The 19,465-nt window shown below is 39.3% G+C and overlaps 1 protein-coding gene across 9 annotated transcripts in view; it reads right to left on the bottom strand.

Moving 5' to 3' along the window:
• KCNMA1 (potassium calcium-activated channel subfamily M alpha 1) overlaps positions 1 to 19,465 on the bottom strand; it is a 762,160-nt gene that overhangs the window by 7,692 nt on the left and 735,003 nt on the right. For 5 of the 9 annotated variants that reach the window (XM_007962879.3, XM_038010343.2, XM_007962900.3 and 2 more), the window contains 3 exons: positions 12,578 to 12,772; positions 10,515 to 10,633; positions 8,377 to 8,601 (listed from right to left, as the gene is read on the bottom strand). In XM_007962879.3, the coding sequence (XP_007961070.1) occupies positions 8,377 to 8,601; positions 10,515 to 10,633; positions 12,578 to 12,772 (539 nt within the window). Of the gene's footprint in view, positions 1 to 5,983; positions 8,602 to 10,514; positions 10,634 to 12,577; positions 12,773 to 19,465 lie in introns of those variants that run through there. The other 4 variants (XM_073019033.1, XM_073019035.1, XM_038010348.2 and 1 more) reach the window with 2 other exon arrangements.

Below are 19,465 nucleotides of genomic sequence, written 5' to 3'. Positions count from 1 at the left end.
AAAAGCTATCAAGCACGTCCGCTGCTATAGAGACAATGGTCTCTCTAGCTGCTTTTTCTGCTTACCAGAACAATTCGTAACTGCCTTGTCAGTGGTCCTGGATGGACACTATAGTGAAAACTGCTCACCTGGTTTGATAGGGGATGTTGGGGGTGGGTGGGTATGTGCATGTTTGGCTAATGATTTATAAATTAAGTATCTATGATCAGCTCATGACCACTCTGCTTGTTTCTCCTCAGTTCTTACTTCTGCTATTTCAAGTGCCCTGAGCTGTCAATGTCAAGGAGGGCTGTCACTGGAGCAGGGATGTGCCTGAGTCAAAGCCTCGCCCCACTTTTATGCGGCAGCTCAGTTTACCGCACAGGAAACTTTCTACCTCTTGCCTCATTCTCCCCATCCCCCTCCTGCTCTGGCTCGCTCACCTATTATAATTAAGTTCACTTTGATTTGAACAGATTGGACGATAGGAATTCATAATGCTACATCCTCACAGTGAAGCTAACTGATTAAGTGCTTTAAATTATTCCCCCTGACAGAATGATAAAGTTACAATCTGTTCTGAGATGATCTACAGCTTGCCAGACTCCTACAGCTTCTTTCTACATTCATTTATCTTTTTGTCAAGCAGAGTTTTTTTTTTTTCCCTAAGCTTCAATTCCATAGATCTTTTAAAGTCATCAGCACATCTGAATTATTAATGAGGCTTTAGAGGCAAGGTTCCTGATGGGCTGGTTAAAAAAGGTTGTATAGAAATCCAAGACTGTGTACACATCAAAATAATTTCAGCTCCATTTAAAAAACCATTTAGTTCAAGTGTGACATAGATGAACCATTATGCATTTGTGGAAACCAATTTTTTGTGATCTACGATTAAACTAACCTTTCAGAGAGGAGTAAAGTGTGATGGTTATCATGTTTTAAAAGCATTGCCAGGCCGCTGAAACAATTTCAAACTACGACTTTTTCCAGCGGTTTATGTGTAAAGATGATTTTCAGAGAGGTTGAGCCTGGTGTTTGTGCTCAGGTTGCCTGAGCTGCCCTCAGTTTTTGGCCATGCTGTTATGCAGACTGATTTTGCAAAGGGATTTAGTGCTAGGTTGGACATGCCAGGTTGGAAGAGTGAACTCAGCTGATGGAAATGAGTAGGTCTTTTGGGTGAAAGACCTAAGACAGCTGCGATTTGCTGAAATTTTTACAACTGCTGCAGAGAATAATTGTTCAGAATTTAGTCTTTGCAGTTCAATTCAAAGTTGGCATTTTGACCTTTCACGGCAGAGAGAATATCAATTTCCTTCTGCTGTCTGAAAGAAAGAGAGCATTATTTCCTCATTTAAGCTTCTCTCTTTCCTTTTACATTTCTTGCCATTAAACAGAATCTAAGCAGAGTAGACCTTGTTTTGGACATGCCGTCTCAACACAAGGAATGAGTTGTGTTAAAACACATTGTGGTGAGGAGTTGAGGTCTTCCTTATGCCTGAGAAACTGCTGTTTAATTTGGGTGCCTCCTAAGATATAAATGTGTGTGTTCTTGGAGACTTGGTTATATAGGATGTTCAGGAAATGGAACTATATGAATGCTCTGGGTGTTTTACTAAAATGTCTGGTGGCAACAGTATTTTACAAAGAGATTCTCCCAACACGCTTCCAAGGAACACATATTTCAATGATCGCCAGCCATTCGGCATCCATGGAGAGTGTAAGTAGGACAATGACAATTTGATGTATTGAGTCTTGCCTTCCGAAGAAGAAACAACGCCAATGGGTGGCTACAAAATTGACCATGAGGAAGAGGACTCAGGGAAGCAGCTCTAATGAATGCTGCCATGGTCAAGGATAAATCCAAATCCCTGAGTTTATCTCTGCTCCCTGTTTCATCTCACACACCGGAAAGATTTCCAGGGGCTTTATTTTCATCTCTAAGATGAGAAGGGCAATTGATCGGGGTGGGAGGGCTTCCTCACTGCCAGAGAAAAATAGCTTCATTTCTTAATAAGCTTCTTAAGGATGAGATGCCTGTTGTCAGTGCTCTGAGTACAATGTGTGACATGCCAGGAGTTCGTGGAGTTAGGAAAGAAGAGGCATTTCAGTTTGTGGCTGGGAGGGGGCTAGTGGGACAAGATAAAAATCTGCAAAACAACTGCAGAGAGATGCTGGTAGAGCAATTGCCACTGCCACTGGGACATGTCACCTATTAAGACCAGCCATGCTATGAGCTGTCCACCGTGAAGAAGCAAGGAGACGTGGGCTAAGGAGACAGCACAGGGCAGGAGGTGAAAGTTAAGCAGATCTGGCTAACATACCGGTTGCGTGACTCTGAACAAGTTATTAGCAAATTTATCTTAGCTTCATTCCTTTTCTGTAAAATAGGGCTGATGATACAAATTTCCTAATAGTGTTGTTAAGATAAATGGAGCTAGCACCCTTGAAGCACTTATACAGGTCCAGATACATGGTAAGTAAATGTGAGTTGTTAAGGTTATGAGTATTATTAATAATATCAGCGGGCATTATATCACAGTGGCTAACTTCACATACTCTAGTGTCTCTCAGATTCTGCATCTTTCAAAGGGAGACACAGCATCTCCATCTGAAGCTGTTGTGAGGATTGAGTTTATATAGGTAACTGAAGAGTGCTCAGGGGAGTGCCTGGCCCAAGACAGTTGTGAAGCGTTAGCTTTTACAGTAAGTTTAATACTAGCCTGAGTACTGTCGGTACTAAAGGATGGGTGGCACCTCTTGAATGTGATGACAAATGGTGCCCTTCAGCAGAGATGTTGAGTAGGGGTGTGTATATCGGGGTGTATCCTGAAGAATACGGATTGTGGCAGCAGAGGTGACAGAGGGGGATTTGGTTGGTCATCTTCGTTTTGAAGGTAAAGGAGAGGAAGAGGTAACCTGGTGTTATTTCTGGGGAGCTTAGGGTTTCTCCCCTCCCAGGGTGCCTCTATGCCTTTGAAATACTGGATTTGACTCACCAGGCCTCCTATCCCATCTGAGAGCCATCGGTTTCTTGCATTTCTAGTTTCATCACTGAGATCACAGGGTTTAAAGTAAGGGTCAAAATCTCCTCCTGCCACAGGGCTGCAGGTCACCCTGGAGGACTGGGCTCTTGCAGGGAAGGGCCCCAGAGCTGGGCTGACTGAGCTGCCACCAGCAGAGGAAGAAACAGGCTGCACTGTGAGAAGTGAGCTTCTCTGTTGGCTCTGTGGGTTGTCAGTGCCATGGGCTTTAGCCTTTTCACAGAACTACTGCCTAGAGAAGATTGCAGAAAAGGGGAGACAATGATACAGCAAAAGCATTTGGAATAATTGGCCATCTTCTCACTACACCACAAGCTGAGGTTGAGAGAGAAAAGGCTCAAAAAGAAAAGATTCTGTTTGGAGAGAGACAACTATGGAGAACAGTAAGGGCTAACAAGAAGCTTCTACCTTCAAGGGTAATGCTGTGTGGTTTCCTGTCCTGCATTTGTGATAGGCAGCCTGGCACATTTCCTCTGCCCAGCAAACCCTGATGCCTCCACCGTCCCCACCCACACATATTATCTCCTCTCCTGTCTGTGAGCAAAGTATGCCTATTTCATAGAGATACAAATTATTTGTACCAGAACAAAAGCAGTTACCATTTATGAAAAACCTTCTCACTTCTTTGCAATTGGCTACCATGACTCTGTCTCTTTTAACTGAAAGTCTGATTCTGCCATTCTTTGAGCAAACAGCTTTTCCAGCCCTCTGTGGCTCTTGGTCCAGCCAACATATTGAGGACAGATTCTTCACTAATCCCTTTTGGGTGGCAGGGGATAATCCCTCTCACCTCCAGTGGTTGCAATGGGCATGCAATCTTGCATGGGAGACAGTCAGCCAGTGTAGTGACAGGTGCCCACAGCTACTTCTTTATCATATTGTGACAAAGCAGGGATGGGCTGAAAGAAGCTGATTGAGAAATTGATTTTTACCCTGTCTTGACTTCCACAGGCCCTGGAGTTTCTGTACTCTCCTTTTTCTACTTCAAGGAGCCTGTTGCTATAGGAACCTGGCAGGTTGATTTAATTGTCTCTATCGGGATGCAGACACCTTTAGGCTTTTCCCATGCTGCAGAACAGCCAGGCAAAAGGTTTTTCTGGTCATCTGGGATCTTGACAATGCTGCCAAGAGGCATAGTCGGTCTCTCTACTCATTGAGCTTACAGGGCTATTCCCCATTCTCGGAAGCCGTGTGACCAGCTTGAGAAAGTGGCACCAGCACAGCAGCATCGTGAGGCATGTAGAGGCACTCATATTTTTTAAAAAAATAAACAAGGGGACAAGGGTAATATAGAAAATGGTTAAAGGTATAAAATATGTGAAGTCAATTTATATCAAATATTTATTGAGCACCTACGGTAAGGATCTGGGTCATAATCTTTAATATTCAGAACAGAATTTGCAACCTCTCCCAATTGTAGCAGAAGTTTAACTGTATGTATAAGGGTCTAGCTTTCTCTATCCATTTGAACTGGACTTGGAAAGAACCCTGAGTAGCAGACTTTAGGGACACTGATGATGCCATGATCACCCGAGTGTTGAGACTGAGAAGGCTTCACCGTGCCTTCTGGTTTACCAGCCTACTTACTGTTCACCCCTTTCAAAGCCCAAAGCAAGTTGGACTAAATGGCTTACAAATTTCTTCTCTTCTAGAATGATGCAGATAACAGAGTTCCTAACTTTTTAAATGTATGTACTTTCTTTTCAAAGAACTCTTTCACTTTCTACCCTTACCTTACCTCCTTATTTCTTTTCTTTCTCTCTCTCTCTCTCTTTTTTTTTTTTTTTTTTTTTTTTTTTTTTTTTTTTTTTTTTGCAGTGAGGGGAAGGGGGCAGTGAACAGAAAGAGATATAATAATAAGAAACTTGTATGCCCACTTCCTAGGTAAGCGGATGTTCTACTGAAAGAAGAAGGGGAAGTTTGGAGTCAAATAGAAAACAATGGAGGAGACTCTTCACTCTATTAAGGAAAGTATAATATAGTAATTTTGGCAAATAAAATTGAAGTAATAATGATCCTTCTCCATCATCAAATGTAACATTAGTCAAATATGGTCAATTCCCAATTGTCTACCACTGGGGCATGACTGTGTGCCCAAAGTCCAGGAAAACCTCAAAATTCCATCTCATATCATAGTCTGTTCCCATTCCATTCCCATCACAATATCATCTCATTGGAGTTGCTAACAGATTGTGTATAAAATGCACTTTGGATTTACTTCTCTCTATCTGCCCGATCTCTGGTTGGGATTTAACAAATGTCTGAAAGGCAGGTGGCAGGAGAGATTTGGGTAATACAGTGACTGAACCATCAGCTCCCAGATAACTGGGTGTGGGCTGTTGAGTTGATATACACAGCAGAACACTTTTAATTTGAGTCATACTGATCAAGCATAAAGAAGACCAATGCTTTTGCCATTAATAACCCTCCTGGTTTAAATAAAAGGAGGATGAAATATTGACAGAGAAGCAGGTTCGCCAAATGGAATAGCTGTAAATGTTTTCCAGAAAAGTTTATCAACTGGCATCATCACTTGATTGAGTAGGTCTTGCCAAGATGAACACAGAGATGTGAACAGACCGATGTGGGGACTGGGGTTGGGGGGTGGCAATGGGGGAAGTGAAGGAAGCTGGGTTTCTTGATGGGAAAATGCTTTCGGACTTGGAGCAAGGTACCAGGGTGGGCAGGGAGGCCACGTGCAGATTAAAAGGCAAGCCAGATGGAGAGAAGTTCCCCCCAAATTACCCAACCCCACACCCAAGAACACCAAAACAAACTCTAAGGAATCTAGCAATAGCAGCAGCACAGCCTCATTGCGCTGAGCAATTTAGAAAGTGGAAGAAGGAAGGAAGAGAAGAAGGAAGGGAAAAGGAGAGGGAAAGGGGAAGGGGGGGAAGCAAAACAAAATAAATAAAACCACAAACAGAACAATATAAATAAAAATAAACAAACCAATAACAGAATAAAATTTGTAACTCCTTTTTTTTTAATTTCACAAAAGTTTTCACAAGGACAACGTTATAGAAGAAAACCCCCAGCAGTGGCTAGGTCATGCAGAACCATTAATTGTCATACCTTGGCCCATTCTATTCATCCTTGTTGCACTTTAGAGAGAGAAGTAAGCTATGTGAGTTTTACAATGCTTTTAAACTGTCATATTTCCTGTTGAGCACTTTAACTGGCACATTCTTATAGTTATAAATGTTCTGAGGGCGTAACTTTATAACCTCCTTTGCAAAGAATGCATGAAGAGCTCTTCATGATCCAATACTAGGGGATACATATATATAGTTATATATATATATATAGTTATATATATATAGTTATATATATAGTTTTATATAAAGAGATAGTTATACATAATATAAATCAATATATAGAAAGACAAAAATAATTTGAAAAAATTCTTCCACTCATAGGGCTTGTTAATTTACATGTATACAATTATTCCCCATCACAATACTGGTTTGAATACTACGCTGCCCCTGTCTTTGGTGCGGGGGAGGGTGGAGGTTCTGACAGAGCCTCACCATTTGTCAGTAAAAGTGCTTGTCAATTCACACAGCAAGCAAATCTCCAAAACTATCATGCTTGAGGGGACGAGGGATCCAAAATCTAAATCCAAAACATTCACCATAAAAACACCTTTTTAGAGATGGTACAGCTGTGACATGTTTTCCTCCTCCCTTTTACCCCTATTCTATTTGATGGAATTCTTTAAACTGTTCAAATATATCTATACCGGCCTAGTCCATCCATAAGAGAAATTGGTTATGGTGAATTGGCCAATTTTTAAGAACTACCGCACTGCCTAAAGCATGATTTGCATGCGCAAAGCATCTGACAACTATATGTTGAAAAAAGGATATTTTTCTACCTCTCCTCTCATGCTTACTAAGTGTTAAAAAAGAAAGAACAAAAACAAAAGAAAAAATAACTATACCAAAACGTGTTTGGCTCACTGTTGCACTCTTCTCATCCCACGTCTCATAATGACAAGGAGCAGCTCTCTATTGTCGTCATTACCCTGCCTAAATTGGCTACATTTACTAAAGTGATGATGAGGAATTCTTTCCCACCAGCTTCCTTCATTGGGACAGCCAGCACCGTGCAGCTGCGCCAACAGTTGAAGGTGGTGGCTGTCTTTTGTCTTTGTTGAGTCAACTGTGGCTGATCCTCCTACATTCTAATTTATTTAGCATGTCGGCTCCTAGAAAAACATGATCTGCAGCTGGGCTTGTCTTCCTCTCACTCTGCCCCAGCCCTTCCTCCTACCTGGCATTGGGGCCCTAACTAATCAAACAAAGGGGAGTAAAAGGATCCCCTGAGGATACATGGAAAAATACTTGCTCTTTCCTGAGCATTATTTATTCTGTACATAAGGTAAGTAATTCACCTTTTAAAAGATGTGAAAGTCCCAGGAAGGCAGTTTTTAATGACTTACATCTGATATTTATGATACATATGGCTTTTCATCCCAAATGTCAAAAGTGAAAGAAAAAAACTAGCTATTCATATGGCAACATAAGGAGACAGAATAACAATTTAATATGCAATCAAACCTCTTTTCACTTAAACTAAATGACTAGAATTTGATACATCCATGATTGGAATACTATTCTTTCCTCCACATTAAGGTGAGAAATGTTCATAAGAACTCCCAGAGGGAACTGGCTCTGGGACAAAAGGCCTTGGTGAGTAACTAAAAAAATCTCTGATGTTCTCTTGCAACAAGCAAGTCCTTCAAAATCATCTACACAAATTGTGAAAGCTTTTCAAAGGCTTCGCAATACTTCGGCCCAGAGACTGGAAACAATCGATATGTTTTCATTGCTGTCTGGTTGCTTGTTTCAAATAAACATGTACTAACTTATTGTGTGTATAAAAAAAGAAAGAAAGGAAAACAACAACAACAACAACAAAATCAAAACCCAAAGCACCCTGATAATCCTGATAAATCAGAATCAACTTTTCTTTTACATTAAATAAACTTGTTCTGCCTAACTGACATTGATCACAAGGGCTCCCTTCTAATCTGTGAACTCGTTCTTGCAGTGAGCTATTTATGTCTGGAGCATGCCTTTGGGTTATTTTTCCCCTAGAATCATAAATAACTTTTGGTCCGTCTGCTTATTTGCTGTTGTGCTCAAGGGTTTTATGGTGGTGAAATAAAAATGACAACCACATGCACACTATCATACATATGCAAATATGTGTAAAAAAAAAGAGGGGGGACTACAGGGGAAAACAGGGAAAGTTACTTTGTTGGAAACACCAACTGGGGAAATGAGTGGCAGATACAGTTTCACACAGTGGCGGTGGATACACATATCAAAGCCGCTCTTCCTGCACGTACTTCTGTTTGTCCCGGGACTCCCTGGACTTGGGCCGGTTCTGTCGGTTTGCCGTGGATGGGATGGAGTGAACAGAGGAGCTCTTCTTGCTGGAGGACTGTGACGAGTGGGAGGAATGGGACAGGCTGGCCCGGGACTGGCCGGCGTTGTGGTCAAACTGCATTAAGCAGAAGATCAGGTCCGTCGGCACGAGCTCAAACTCGTAGGGGGGGTTGGTGATGACATACCTGGACAGGAAAAGCAGAGATGTCACCGCCTGAGAATAACTGAGTAGAGAATTCAACCCTCCCTGAACCAAAAGCAATAGCCTGGTTACTCAGGACTTTCAGAGGATCTGGAAGATGCACTTCTAGCTGGTCCGAGGCCTTAAACATTCTTTTCCTTGTTAAATGGAAACTTCCTCTGTTTAACTCAACAAAGGAGGCCAGCCAGGAGCCCAGGCAGAGATGTGGAATTAGGGCCAGTAATGGAAGGACCAAACTTTGCTTCTCGTGGTCTACAGGTACCTTTCTATACAAGGTCAAAGTCACTTCCAAGGAGCCCAGCCGCAGGAGGTTTCATGAAGTGTGATGCAACTTTCATTCCAGAATTTTTGGACAATCCCAGATATACATCACAAGATCTTTGCTTACTATTACAGAGTGTCTCCTTAGACTATATTCTCGCTCTTTACCTTTTAAAATCTATTTTGGTGGGAGAATATGGAATTTGGAATTCACCACGTGAAGAATCTAAGAACCCTGCCTACTTATCAGCACTTTGTTGTTCTTCACAATGAGTTGGAACTTTCTTTGGTCAACAGCAGATGTGACTAAGATGATCACCCTGTTTCATTTAGAGCAGTGGATCACAAAGTGTGGTCCTCAGGCCACACAGCTCGGCATCACCTACGAACTAGGAAATACAAGTTCTTAAGCAACCCCACCCAGACCTACTGAATTGGAAGTGCTGAGGATGGGGTAGAGCAATCTGTGGTTGAACAAGCTCTGCAGGTGAGTCTCATGCTGGCTAAATTTTGAGAACCCACTGGTCTATAGCAATTGTTCTCAATTCTGGCTATACACAATAATCCCTGGGTATTATATATAAAATTGTTATATATTTTAAAATATATATATGATTTTTTTCTTCCTTCCAGACCAGTTAAATTAGAGTAATCAGAATATTTTTTAAAAGCTCCCCAGGTGATTCTACTATGCAAGCAGGGATGAGAAACGCCTGTCTCTGCAGCACTGTTGCCTAGGGTATATTATGCAAACTCACTGATCTTGGTAATTCTAGGATGTACTTTTCATTTTTGCCTGCTATGAATTTATTTTAATGCATATGAGAAAAATATAATTAGCACATCTAAACTGTTATTTTTTCTGCTTAAGGTGATAATATACAATTGTCTCAAAAAAATATATAAAAGTTTAAAAGTGAGTCAATTTAAAATATATAAAGTAAAAATATGGGATTCTAAGATATGGCAGAAGAACCACTTGTCTTAGGGCCGGGTGTGGTGACTCACACCTGTAAGCCCAGCACTTTGGGAGGCGGAGGTGGGTGGATCACTTGAGGTGAGGAGTTCGAGACCAGCCTGGCCAACATGGTGAAGCCTTGTCTCTACTAAAAACACAAAAGTTAGCTGGGTGTGGTGGTGTGTGCCTGTAATCCCAGCTACTCAGGAGGCTAAGGCAGGAGAATCGCTTGAACCCAGGAGGCAGAGGTTGCAGTGAGCCAAGATTGCGCCACTGCACTCCAGCCTGGGCGACAGAGCAAGACTCCATCTCAAAAAAAAAAAAAAAAAAACTTATCATAAACACTAGCAATGTGAAATGATATATCTCTATATTAGATACCAACAGATGTTATCCTAGTAGCTGGAGTTTGGGAGAGATGTTTGTATTCAGACTTTCGTAATTGGGAGATGGAATTATTCTATTAATACAAAACTTGAATTCTTACCAAAATGTCTTTACATCCACTATTAGTAATTATAGAAAAATGCTTCCCATCACCTTCAAACTCAGTGCCAGATTTAATATGGGCAGGGTAACTTGCATGTTGGGGAGATGTATACAGACCTTTGCCTTTACAGTAGGGGATTATTGTTTCTGTGATTAGGTGGGAGGGCAGAGTTGAAACCAATACTCACCTCTTTGTGCACTGACTGGGGGTGCTGAGGTGGGCATCTCTCAACCGGTAAATTCCAAAACAAAGCATATTGTATGTTTTCAGAGCTTTGCAGAACAGATCACCATAACAACCACCATCCTGGGAGACAGCAACAGACAGAGAGAAACATCCTTTTTATTTGCCTGAAAATCAAGGGCCAGCAGGGAAAAGGTCTTTTCATCAAAGCTTGTTTTGGTGTCTCCCAAGTTGGAGGGTCCATGTGCCAAGGGACGGCAGTGGAAGAAGTCAACATGGTTAACAGACTACAGACAATATGTGTGATTTTTAGGGATCAGGTAACAATGGGGCTTTCCTCTGGTGTCTCTCCAGTTTTCCACCTGTAGCAATGGGGTTTGAAAGCTCTAAGGAGATTATGCTTCTCCCTCACTTTAAGTGAAAGTGTAAAGCTTGACGGTCTCAGATGCATGCTCAGCTGAGGAGATGAACCCTTCTCTGCAAAATGGTGATTATGTTCAGCCCCAGCTCAGCTGTAACCACTGTGATAGGATCGTGTTGTCAAAACCACCTGAGTGATAATGAAAACCACAGCGAGGAGGAGGACCCCACCAGGTCCTATGGTGACAGACTCTTTCAGGTAAGGACCCTGTGAAAAGCACAATTTACAGACCTCAGAGATGGCAAGGGTGGAAGAGAATGTGTTTCCCCAGGAGCCAGGGGCCTGCAGGCTGAATAACTGGGATTCGCAGTTCTGATCAATTCACAGCCACCTTCCCAGGGTCTGGGGCCTGATGCAGAAAGTGAAAGCAAATGCATCCACTTGGAAATGCTGGCTTCAGCAGCCAGGTGGCTTCAGGTAGATGTTAACAGTATTACATGAAGGGCACTGGGCACTGCGGGATGGCTTCACTGGGAATAAAATGACTGTCTTCGTCCTTCCAATCACTGGAATTCTCATATTGGTCTCATACTAAAGAACACAGATGGGACCAAAGGTTACCATTATCTAAAGTCTATCCTAATCAAGTGCATCAGTAAGTAAATGATAGGTATAAAGAGCCACTAGCTATGAAACTTCCCTTTCAAAAAAAGCCTGGTCTCACATAGGTCCCAGCCCATGATCAAACTAAAATATGGGGCAAGTATGCAGAATTGTTTCAGAAAAAACAGAGACAGACCCTTTCCTTGGCTCCTTTTCCACTATTTAGTCTTTCTGGGCGACACTATTGTTTGCGTAACAGGTTTATCAGTTTCTATGAATATGGCTGCATCTCTTAAATGCATCTGTGGGGTTGAGCTGGGAATAAGGGCAAAGACACTACACTTCTGTCACAGTGCCTACGCTAGGCAGGTGCATGGAATCAGAAAGGAGATGCTGGCCACTTCTGTCACAGGGAGGACCCGAGGGAACGTGACTGGGTCCAATCTCAGGAATTACAAGGTCTAGGTTTTGAATTACAGGCATTAAAGGATCCACATGAGATTCTGTTTGTTTGGCTGGTGGTTCTGGATACATCTGACTACTGACTACCCTGGTGCTTTGAAAACCACCACTGCCTGGGTCATACTCACATATAAAATCTAAGAAACCTGAAGGATGCGGCTGGCCACCTCCATGTGCTATTAATGTATAGTTGGGTTGAGTATCCCTAAGCTATGCTAAGAGCCTGTGGAAATATTTTCCAACCTTGGCTGCATGCTGGAATCACCTGCTGCCTTCCACCTCGTGCAGAGGATACGTGAAGAGAACACCAAGGAGTGAGAAAGCCCACAGGTTCTGAAGCCAGGATGCCTTGGTGCAAATTCCCAATAGGTCCAGTGCTCATTCTCTCTGAGCCTCAGTTGACTTAGAAGGTGTGTTACTAGAACTTACATCAAAGGATTGCTATGAAGATTAAAATGAATGACTTATGCATAGAACAAAGTGCCTGATACAGAGTAAACCATAAATATCACCTCTTACAGTTATCTACAATAGGAAGGAGAAAAGACAGATGCCTTGCTTGTCACATCTGACACTACGTTCTTCAAGATCAAGCTTTTCCCAGACAGCAAGCTCAGGTGACCATGGTGCTGTGGACTCACCCCTAAGTCTGCAAATGGCCCATCGAGCAGAGCTAACTGGGCCACGCGGCAGCGGTCCCTATTGGCCAGTGTCTGCGGGGTGCTGTAGCCACCTCTAAGGGCGTTCTCCTCAGCAATCAGAGCTTCCAGCTCCGGTGTGGCTCCTCCGGTCACCAGGGTCCGTATCAGGGTGAGGATATTGTCATTGAAGTATGTCTGGGGAAGGAGAGAAAGTGAGGGGAAAGTCCTTTAAGCAAACACCCTAAAGTCATGACAGCCGACATCCAAATTACAACTTTTCTTGGTATCTCCTGTTTAAAGTTCTGGCCTGTCTCTTCAAATAATTTTATGTGGGAAGTGAAAAGACAGCAGCCTCCAATTATTCCATTATTTTCTCTCCTGCTTGGTTCTGCCATGACAGCCTGACTTAAAAAACCCAGTTCAGGGGATTTTTAGTAAAGAGCTCAAATCTGAATAATTAGTGTTTACCATAATTGGTTTTAGTAGGGATACAAATATTGCCTCCCCCTCCTCAAGTCTACATGTCTACTATGAGACTCTGGACACATGTAATAAAATGCAGCCTGCCCCAGCTGCTAACCCAAGCAGCATTGTCTCTGAGGTCCTGTCACCCATGTGCCAGGAAGCTTCCTCCCCATGACAATGGCAAAACCTTTCATTAATGCCACATGCTCAACAATTTATCACATGCGTTGATAACTGTCTAACCCAGAAATTTCGATCAATTAAATATGCCAGATAAATTTATGACAAGGTGAATGTCCTGGTAAGTGTACTTTGGCTTTTGTTTTCTAAAATAACCTCAGTAGTCTGAGGCAAATATCACTTATTAAAGAAGTTTCCCTCTAAGTGTACATTTGTGTCACATCTGAAACATAACAGATCTGTCAGGAACAAAACAATGGGAGTTTAAAAAAAATTAATAGGATGTCAAGTAAAGGAGCTTTAAAAGGTATTTGTCACCAGCCTAATTTGAGAAATTCTCAGGTAAGGGTGTGCATTCCATTTTCCTATGTAAGTAGAAATCAAGCAGGCTAAAAAACTCAAATCAAAGTTTGCCTGTGGCTTTTGAGGATGTACTTTGGAAAGAGGTAAGGAAAGATGCAATTGTACCTCAGCAACTTCTTAGAGAGTTTACTTGGCAAGGCATAGTAGGGAACAAACCAAGTAAGGGTGAGCTCAAGTTCCCATCCCAGGTTTGCTAACTAGTTCTATGTCTTGGAGGTTGCCTAGTCATTCTGGGCTCTGATTTTTCTCATCTGTAAAATAAGTGCAGTCACTAAAACCAAATTTATATTCACAGAATTCCATGAGGACTTCTGAATTAAGATGATAGTTGCTAGTGGGGCTGGATTCACATTCCTTACTGAAATACTTACAAAAACACCCCAATGTGATACAAAATTCCAACTGCAAAAGAAACTAGGAATGTTACTCATAGCCTGCCAGACCCTAAAGGAAATTTATGCTCAGGGTTAAGAGATGCCCATAGGCACAGATGCAGGAAAAGGATACTTAAAGTAGGATATGTTGCTGGAGAGGTTATGGGAACCAGGGATCCAGAGTTGGGCTGAGGGTTTTATGCTGACTCCATCTCTCAGAAGCTGTGTGACCTTGAAAGTTATTTAACATTTTTGTGCCTCCATTTCATGATCTGTAAAATGTGATAATAGAGTGCTGCACAGCTCTATGACCTACCCATGAAGCACTTAGAAACAGGTTTGGTGCACAGGAAGCAATGATAAACATTTTGGCCTCATATCAGAGACATGAGGCCTTTGCCAATGACAGGAACAGTCAGACCCATTCCCAACCTTCCTTTGACTTTTTAATCGTTTTTTTTTTTTTTTTTCTTTGAGGGGTGGGGAACTCAGGGCTTTAAAACCCAAACAAGGGATTTTAAACTCAATGTGGCAGAAAATGGGAGGTCAGCCAAGTATGGTGGTGCACACCTGTAATCCCAGAACTTTGGGAGGCCAAGGTGGGAGGATCACTTGAGGTCAGGAGCTGGGACCCGGTTGGCCAACGTGGTGAAACCTAGTCTCTACTAAAAATTAAAAAAAAAAAAAAATAGCTAGGCATGGTGGTGGGCACTTATAATTCCAGATCCTCGGGAGGCTGAGGCCAGAGAATTGCTTGAAACTGGGCGGCAGTGGTTGCAGTAAGCTGAGATCATGCCACTGCACCCCAGCCTGGGTGAGAGTGAGATTCTGTCTCAGAAAAATAATGAATAAAATACTTAGAAATAAATATACCCAAGGAGGAACAAGACTGGTATACTGAAAACTACAAAAAAATTACTGAAAGAAATTAAAGAAGACCTAAATAAATGGAAAGACATCCCATGTTCATGGATTGGAAGACTTGATTTATTGAGATGGAATACTACCCCAATTTCCAGATTTTATGTAATACCTATCAAAATCACAAAGTCCATTTTTTTTGTAAAAATGGAAAAATTGACTCTAAAATAGCAACAGATCCAAAAGAGCCAAAGCAATCTTACAGTCTTGTAAAAGAAAGACAAAGTTGGAAGATTCATACTTCCTGGTTTCAAAACATACTACAAGTCTACAGTAATCAAGATAACATAGTAGTGGCATAGGATAGACCTATAGACCAATGGAAAATAATTGAAAATCCAGAAATAAACTCATTCAGCTATGATCAATTAATTTTCAGTGTGGGTGCCAAGACCAATCAATGGAAAAATTAATATAGTCTTTTAAACAAATGGCACAGCAACAACTGGGTATCCACATGCAGAAGAATAAAGTGGGACCTATACCTCACACTATATGCAAAAATTAACTGAAAAGGGGACAAAGATCTAAATGTAAAAAGCCGAAACTGCAAAATGCTTAGAAGAAAATATAGGAGTAAATCTTTATGACCTTTGATTTGGCAATAGTTTCTTAGACATGACACAAAACGCATAAACTACAAAAAGAACAGATTAAATTGGACTTTATAAAAATTTAAAAAATGTTTGTGCTTTGAAGGACACTATCCAAAAGGTGAAAAAAACAACCTACAAAATGAGAGAACATGTTTGCAAATCATATATCTGATAAGGGTCTAATATTCAGTATTAAAAAGCCTTTTATAACTCAACAAAAAAAGATAACCCAATTTTTTAAATGGGCAGAAGACTTAAACATTTCTCCAAAAAGATATAAAAATGGTTAATAAACTTATGCAAAGAGGCTCAATAGCTCTAGTCATCAGAGAAATGCAAATCAAAACCACAATGAGATATCATTTTACACCTACTAGAATAGCTGTAATAAAAAAGGCAGATGATAATAACAAGAATTGGTGAGAATAAGGAGAAACTGGAACTCTCACACTGCTGGTGGGAATGTGAAGTGGTACAGTTGCTTTGGAAAACAGCTAGGCAGTTCCTCATATGTTTGAACATTGTGTTGCTATATGACCCAGAAATTCCACTCTTATAGTATATACCCAAGATAAATAAAAATATATGTCCACATGAAAATGTGTACACAGATGTCTACAGCAGCATTATTCATAATACCCAAAAGGTGAAAATAACCCAAATTTCCATCAACTAATGAATGCATACACAAAATGTATTATATCCATGCAATGAGTATTATTCGGCCACAAAAAGAAGTGATGTAATGATACATGCTACAACATATGTGTGAACCTTGAAAACATTGTACTGAGAGTCCATTTATATAAAATATCCAGAATAGGCACATCTACAGAAATAATGAATAGATTAGTGGTGGCTTAGGGCTAGTGGGGTGGTGGTAGAGTTGTAGGGGAGGGGAGGATAACTAAAATACAAAGTTTCTTTTGATGCCACGAACATGTTCTAAAATTGACTGTAGTGTTGGCTGTACATGTCTGTGAATATACTAAAAAAAACACCACTGAATCATACACTTTAAATGGATGAGTTGTATGGTATGTGGTGTTTCATTTTTTAAAAAGAAATAGTTAAAAGATAACTAAATTTGCAATGGCCAACTTTTTAATCTAAGAAGCCATAAGTATTAGAGCTGAAAATTACACACACACACACACAATTAGTGATATGGAAGTAAAACTAGGAAGTTCTAAGCTAAAAGAGAAAGATATAGGGATTTTTTAACATAAGAGTGCTGATTGATAATGAGAAAAAGACAACAGAGGTCAAGTGATAAATAGTAAGTATTTACAAATCAAAATTGTAAACAAAATGCAAGCATGTAAAACAAGCAAACAAACAAATAGCAATAACCTGTCCTGAGCTGAGAAATGAATCTAGGATGCAGATCAAAAGCATTTACCAACTTAATGTGGCCAATTCCTAGACCTGTACTCGGTGAGTATTTGAATTTAAAATATTAAATGGAGAATAAAAATGACCTAAAACAATGCTGCAAGAAATACAAGTATAAAATGAGGCTAGCATGAAGCTTCTCTAGAAAATGTAAGAGGAATGTCAAAGGAATTTTAGCAGGACACATTTTTCCAAAAATTCTAGACATAGCTAAATTGCCAATAATTTGTGAAGGCAAATGAAATATTTTTTGACTCTTTGCATACATAAGCATTTATTGATTTAATTTCTTTAAATACTCAGAACAAAAATTAGCTTCCTTAAAGATAATTTTAAACTCTTAATAACTAAAATATGAGCAAATTTAGTTTACTGGTAAAATATATTTAAAACAGAATTGTAAAAGACTGTTGTACATATTATTACAAAACAGAATGCAAATGTCAAAAATAATTATTAAAAAAAGACAAAAATTAGCTATTAATATAGTATTGCTAAAATTATGTTTTAAAGTCAGAAAAATGAGATGAAATAGAGATGATGATGGAAGTAAAGGCATGAAAATTGCCTGATCTTATACAAGGAGGAATCAAGAACCATTAAATTTTTCCAGACAATAATACTTAGAAAATACATCTATAGAATGGCTGGTAACAACTAACTAGAGTTAAAAATAGAAGGGAAAGTTTACACTAAAGAAAATAAGCATACAAAATATAGTCCACATACCAAAAGATAGATCATAAAACACATAATTATGATAGAAGCATGTAAAAAACACAATGCAAGACTATAGCATCTTATGTTATATAACTAAACATAAATAAGCTAAGTGATCCTATAAAATGGCAAAGATTCTCAGACTTGTTCAAATGCCAAAATCAAAATCAAACTCTGATATCTTTAAAAGAGACAAAGGGAAGAAAAAAAGTATACTTCAAAGAAAAATTTTAAACTATTCTGTTAGATGAGTTAACTTTATATTCATAGTTAACACTCACAATAAAGCTCTAACTTTTTATGGACAAATATTATAACTGAAATATAGAAAGCAAAACTAATTAGAATTACACTAGAATAAATTTGAACTAAGGGTAATATGTGAAACATTCCCACTATCACTGATTTTAACTTTTACAGGTCAAATAGGTCAAAAGATAAGAAAATTGAGGATATAATCAGCTTGATTTAGTCTATTTTTGCTAAACTTTTTAACAACAATTACAAAAAAAAAAAAAGATCAGTGGCCAAAACCATCATATCTAAATACATATAACAGAGGATAAGCTGTATAATCTACATTTTAAAAATTAAATACAATGTAATAGAAGCAAAAGTAAATATTCCAGAACTTCAAAAAAAATTTTGTTAAGTATCCTGTAACTACTAGGTCAAGATGGAAATCAAACTTAGGATACAGAATATTTTAAAATTAAAGAATATTTGAGAATGACATATAAAAATATGTTTTGAGGCCAATGCTATAGAGACAAACTCAGAGCCTTTAATGCTATTATTAAATACAACAGAATTATAGTAGGTAAAATTAAGTATTAAAAGAATTCTTTTTTTAAATAAAAGCAGGATGAAAAGCACCAGTTAATTAAATAGCAAGAGGATATTTAGTGAATTGTTAAATTCAAGAAATAATCCTTGAAAAAATAAGGAAATGTATGACAATATAACTGAAAAAACACAAATAGAATTAGAAATAAGGAGAATAAAATGTCAGATACATAAGAGAATTAACACTATTATTCCAGATACTCTCTTTAATACCAATCACTGGACATGAATAAGAATCGCTATTGTTTTTAGGCAAAAAGCAAAGTAGTAATCATCTATGAGGAGACAGAGGAGAGTATTAGGAAAAAAGTAAAATTCCATGTTCCTTAACATGTAAATGGGCCATTTAATGTCATTTTTTTTCTAGTAAAATTGTTGTTTGATATATACCTAATTACAGATTTGAATTGGACTTTTTAAAACTTGATAAAATTATGCTAAATTTCCCCTGGAAAGAGTCATACAAAATTGTCCTCTCATGTAGTATAGTAAATTTTAAAGACTTCCTAACCAAATATTGTAGACAAAGTGAAAAATTAGAAGGTCAACCAGAATGGATTTATGAGAACCATAGCTTAGTAGTTATAAGACCTTAATACAAAGGTTGGCAAATCTGGCTCTCGGGCCAATTTTTCTCTGTCATCCATTTTTTTTTAAAATAAGGTTTTGTTGGGGCCCAGGCATGTCCATTTGTTTATGTATTGTCTAGGGCTGCTTTGGTGCTAACAAACTCAGAGTTAAATAGTTGTAACAGAGACTATGTGGCCCTCAAAGGCTGAAAATATTTACCATCTGGCTCTTTACAAGAAAGTTTGCTGATCCATTCCTTAGTATAATACGAAAAGCACTGCATACCATGGGGAAGGGATTTTACTCAATGAATGATTTGGGGGAAACTGGCTCTCTGATAAAAAGTTTTTGACAATATGGTAATGATGAAACAATGGTTCCTTGGCATGACTCACATTGTACAGACATGAATGTTATGCTTTCAGATAATATTTAATGGCATGGTAATAATTATATAA

Source organism: Chlorocebus sabaeus, chromosome 9 (assembly GCF_047675955.1).
Source record: "Chlorocebus sabaeus isolate Y175 chromosome 9, mChlSab1.0.hap1, whole genome shotgun sequence".
In the NCBI taxonomy this organism is placed as follows: domain Eukaryota; kingdom Metazoa; phylum Chordata; class Mammalia; order Primates; family Cercopithecidae; genus Chlorocebus; species Chlorocebus sabaeus.
The sequence above is the reverse complement of the archived record's forward strand: the minus strand, read 5'-3'. Positions and strand labels throughout refer to the sequence as shown.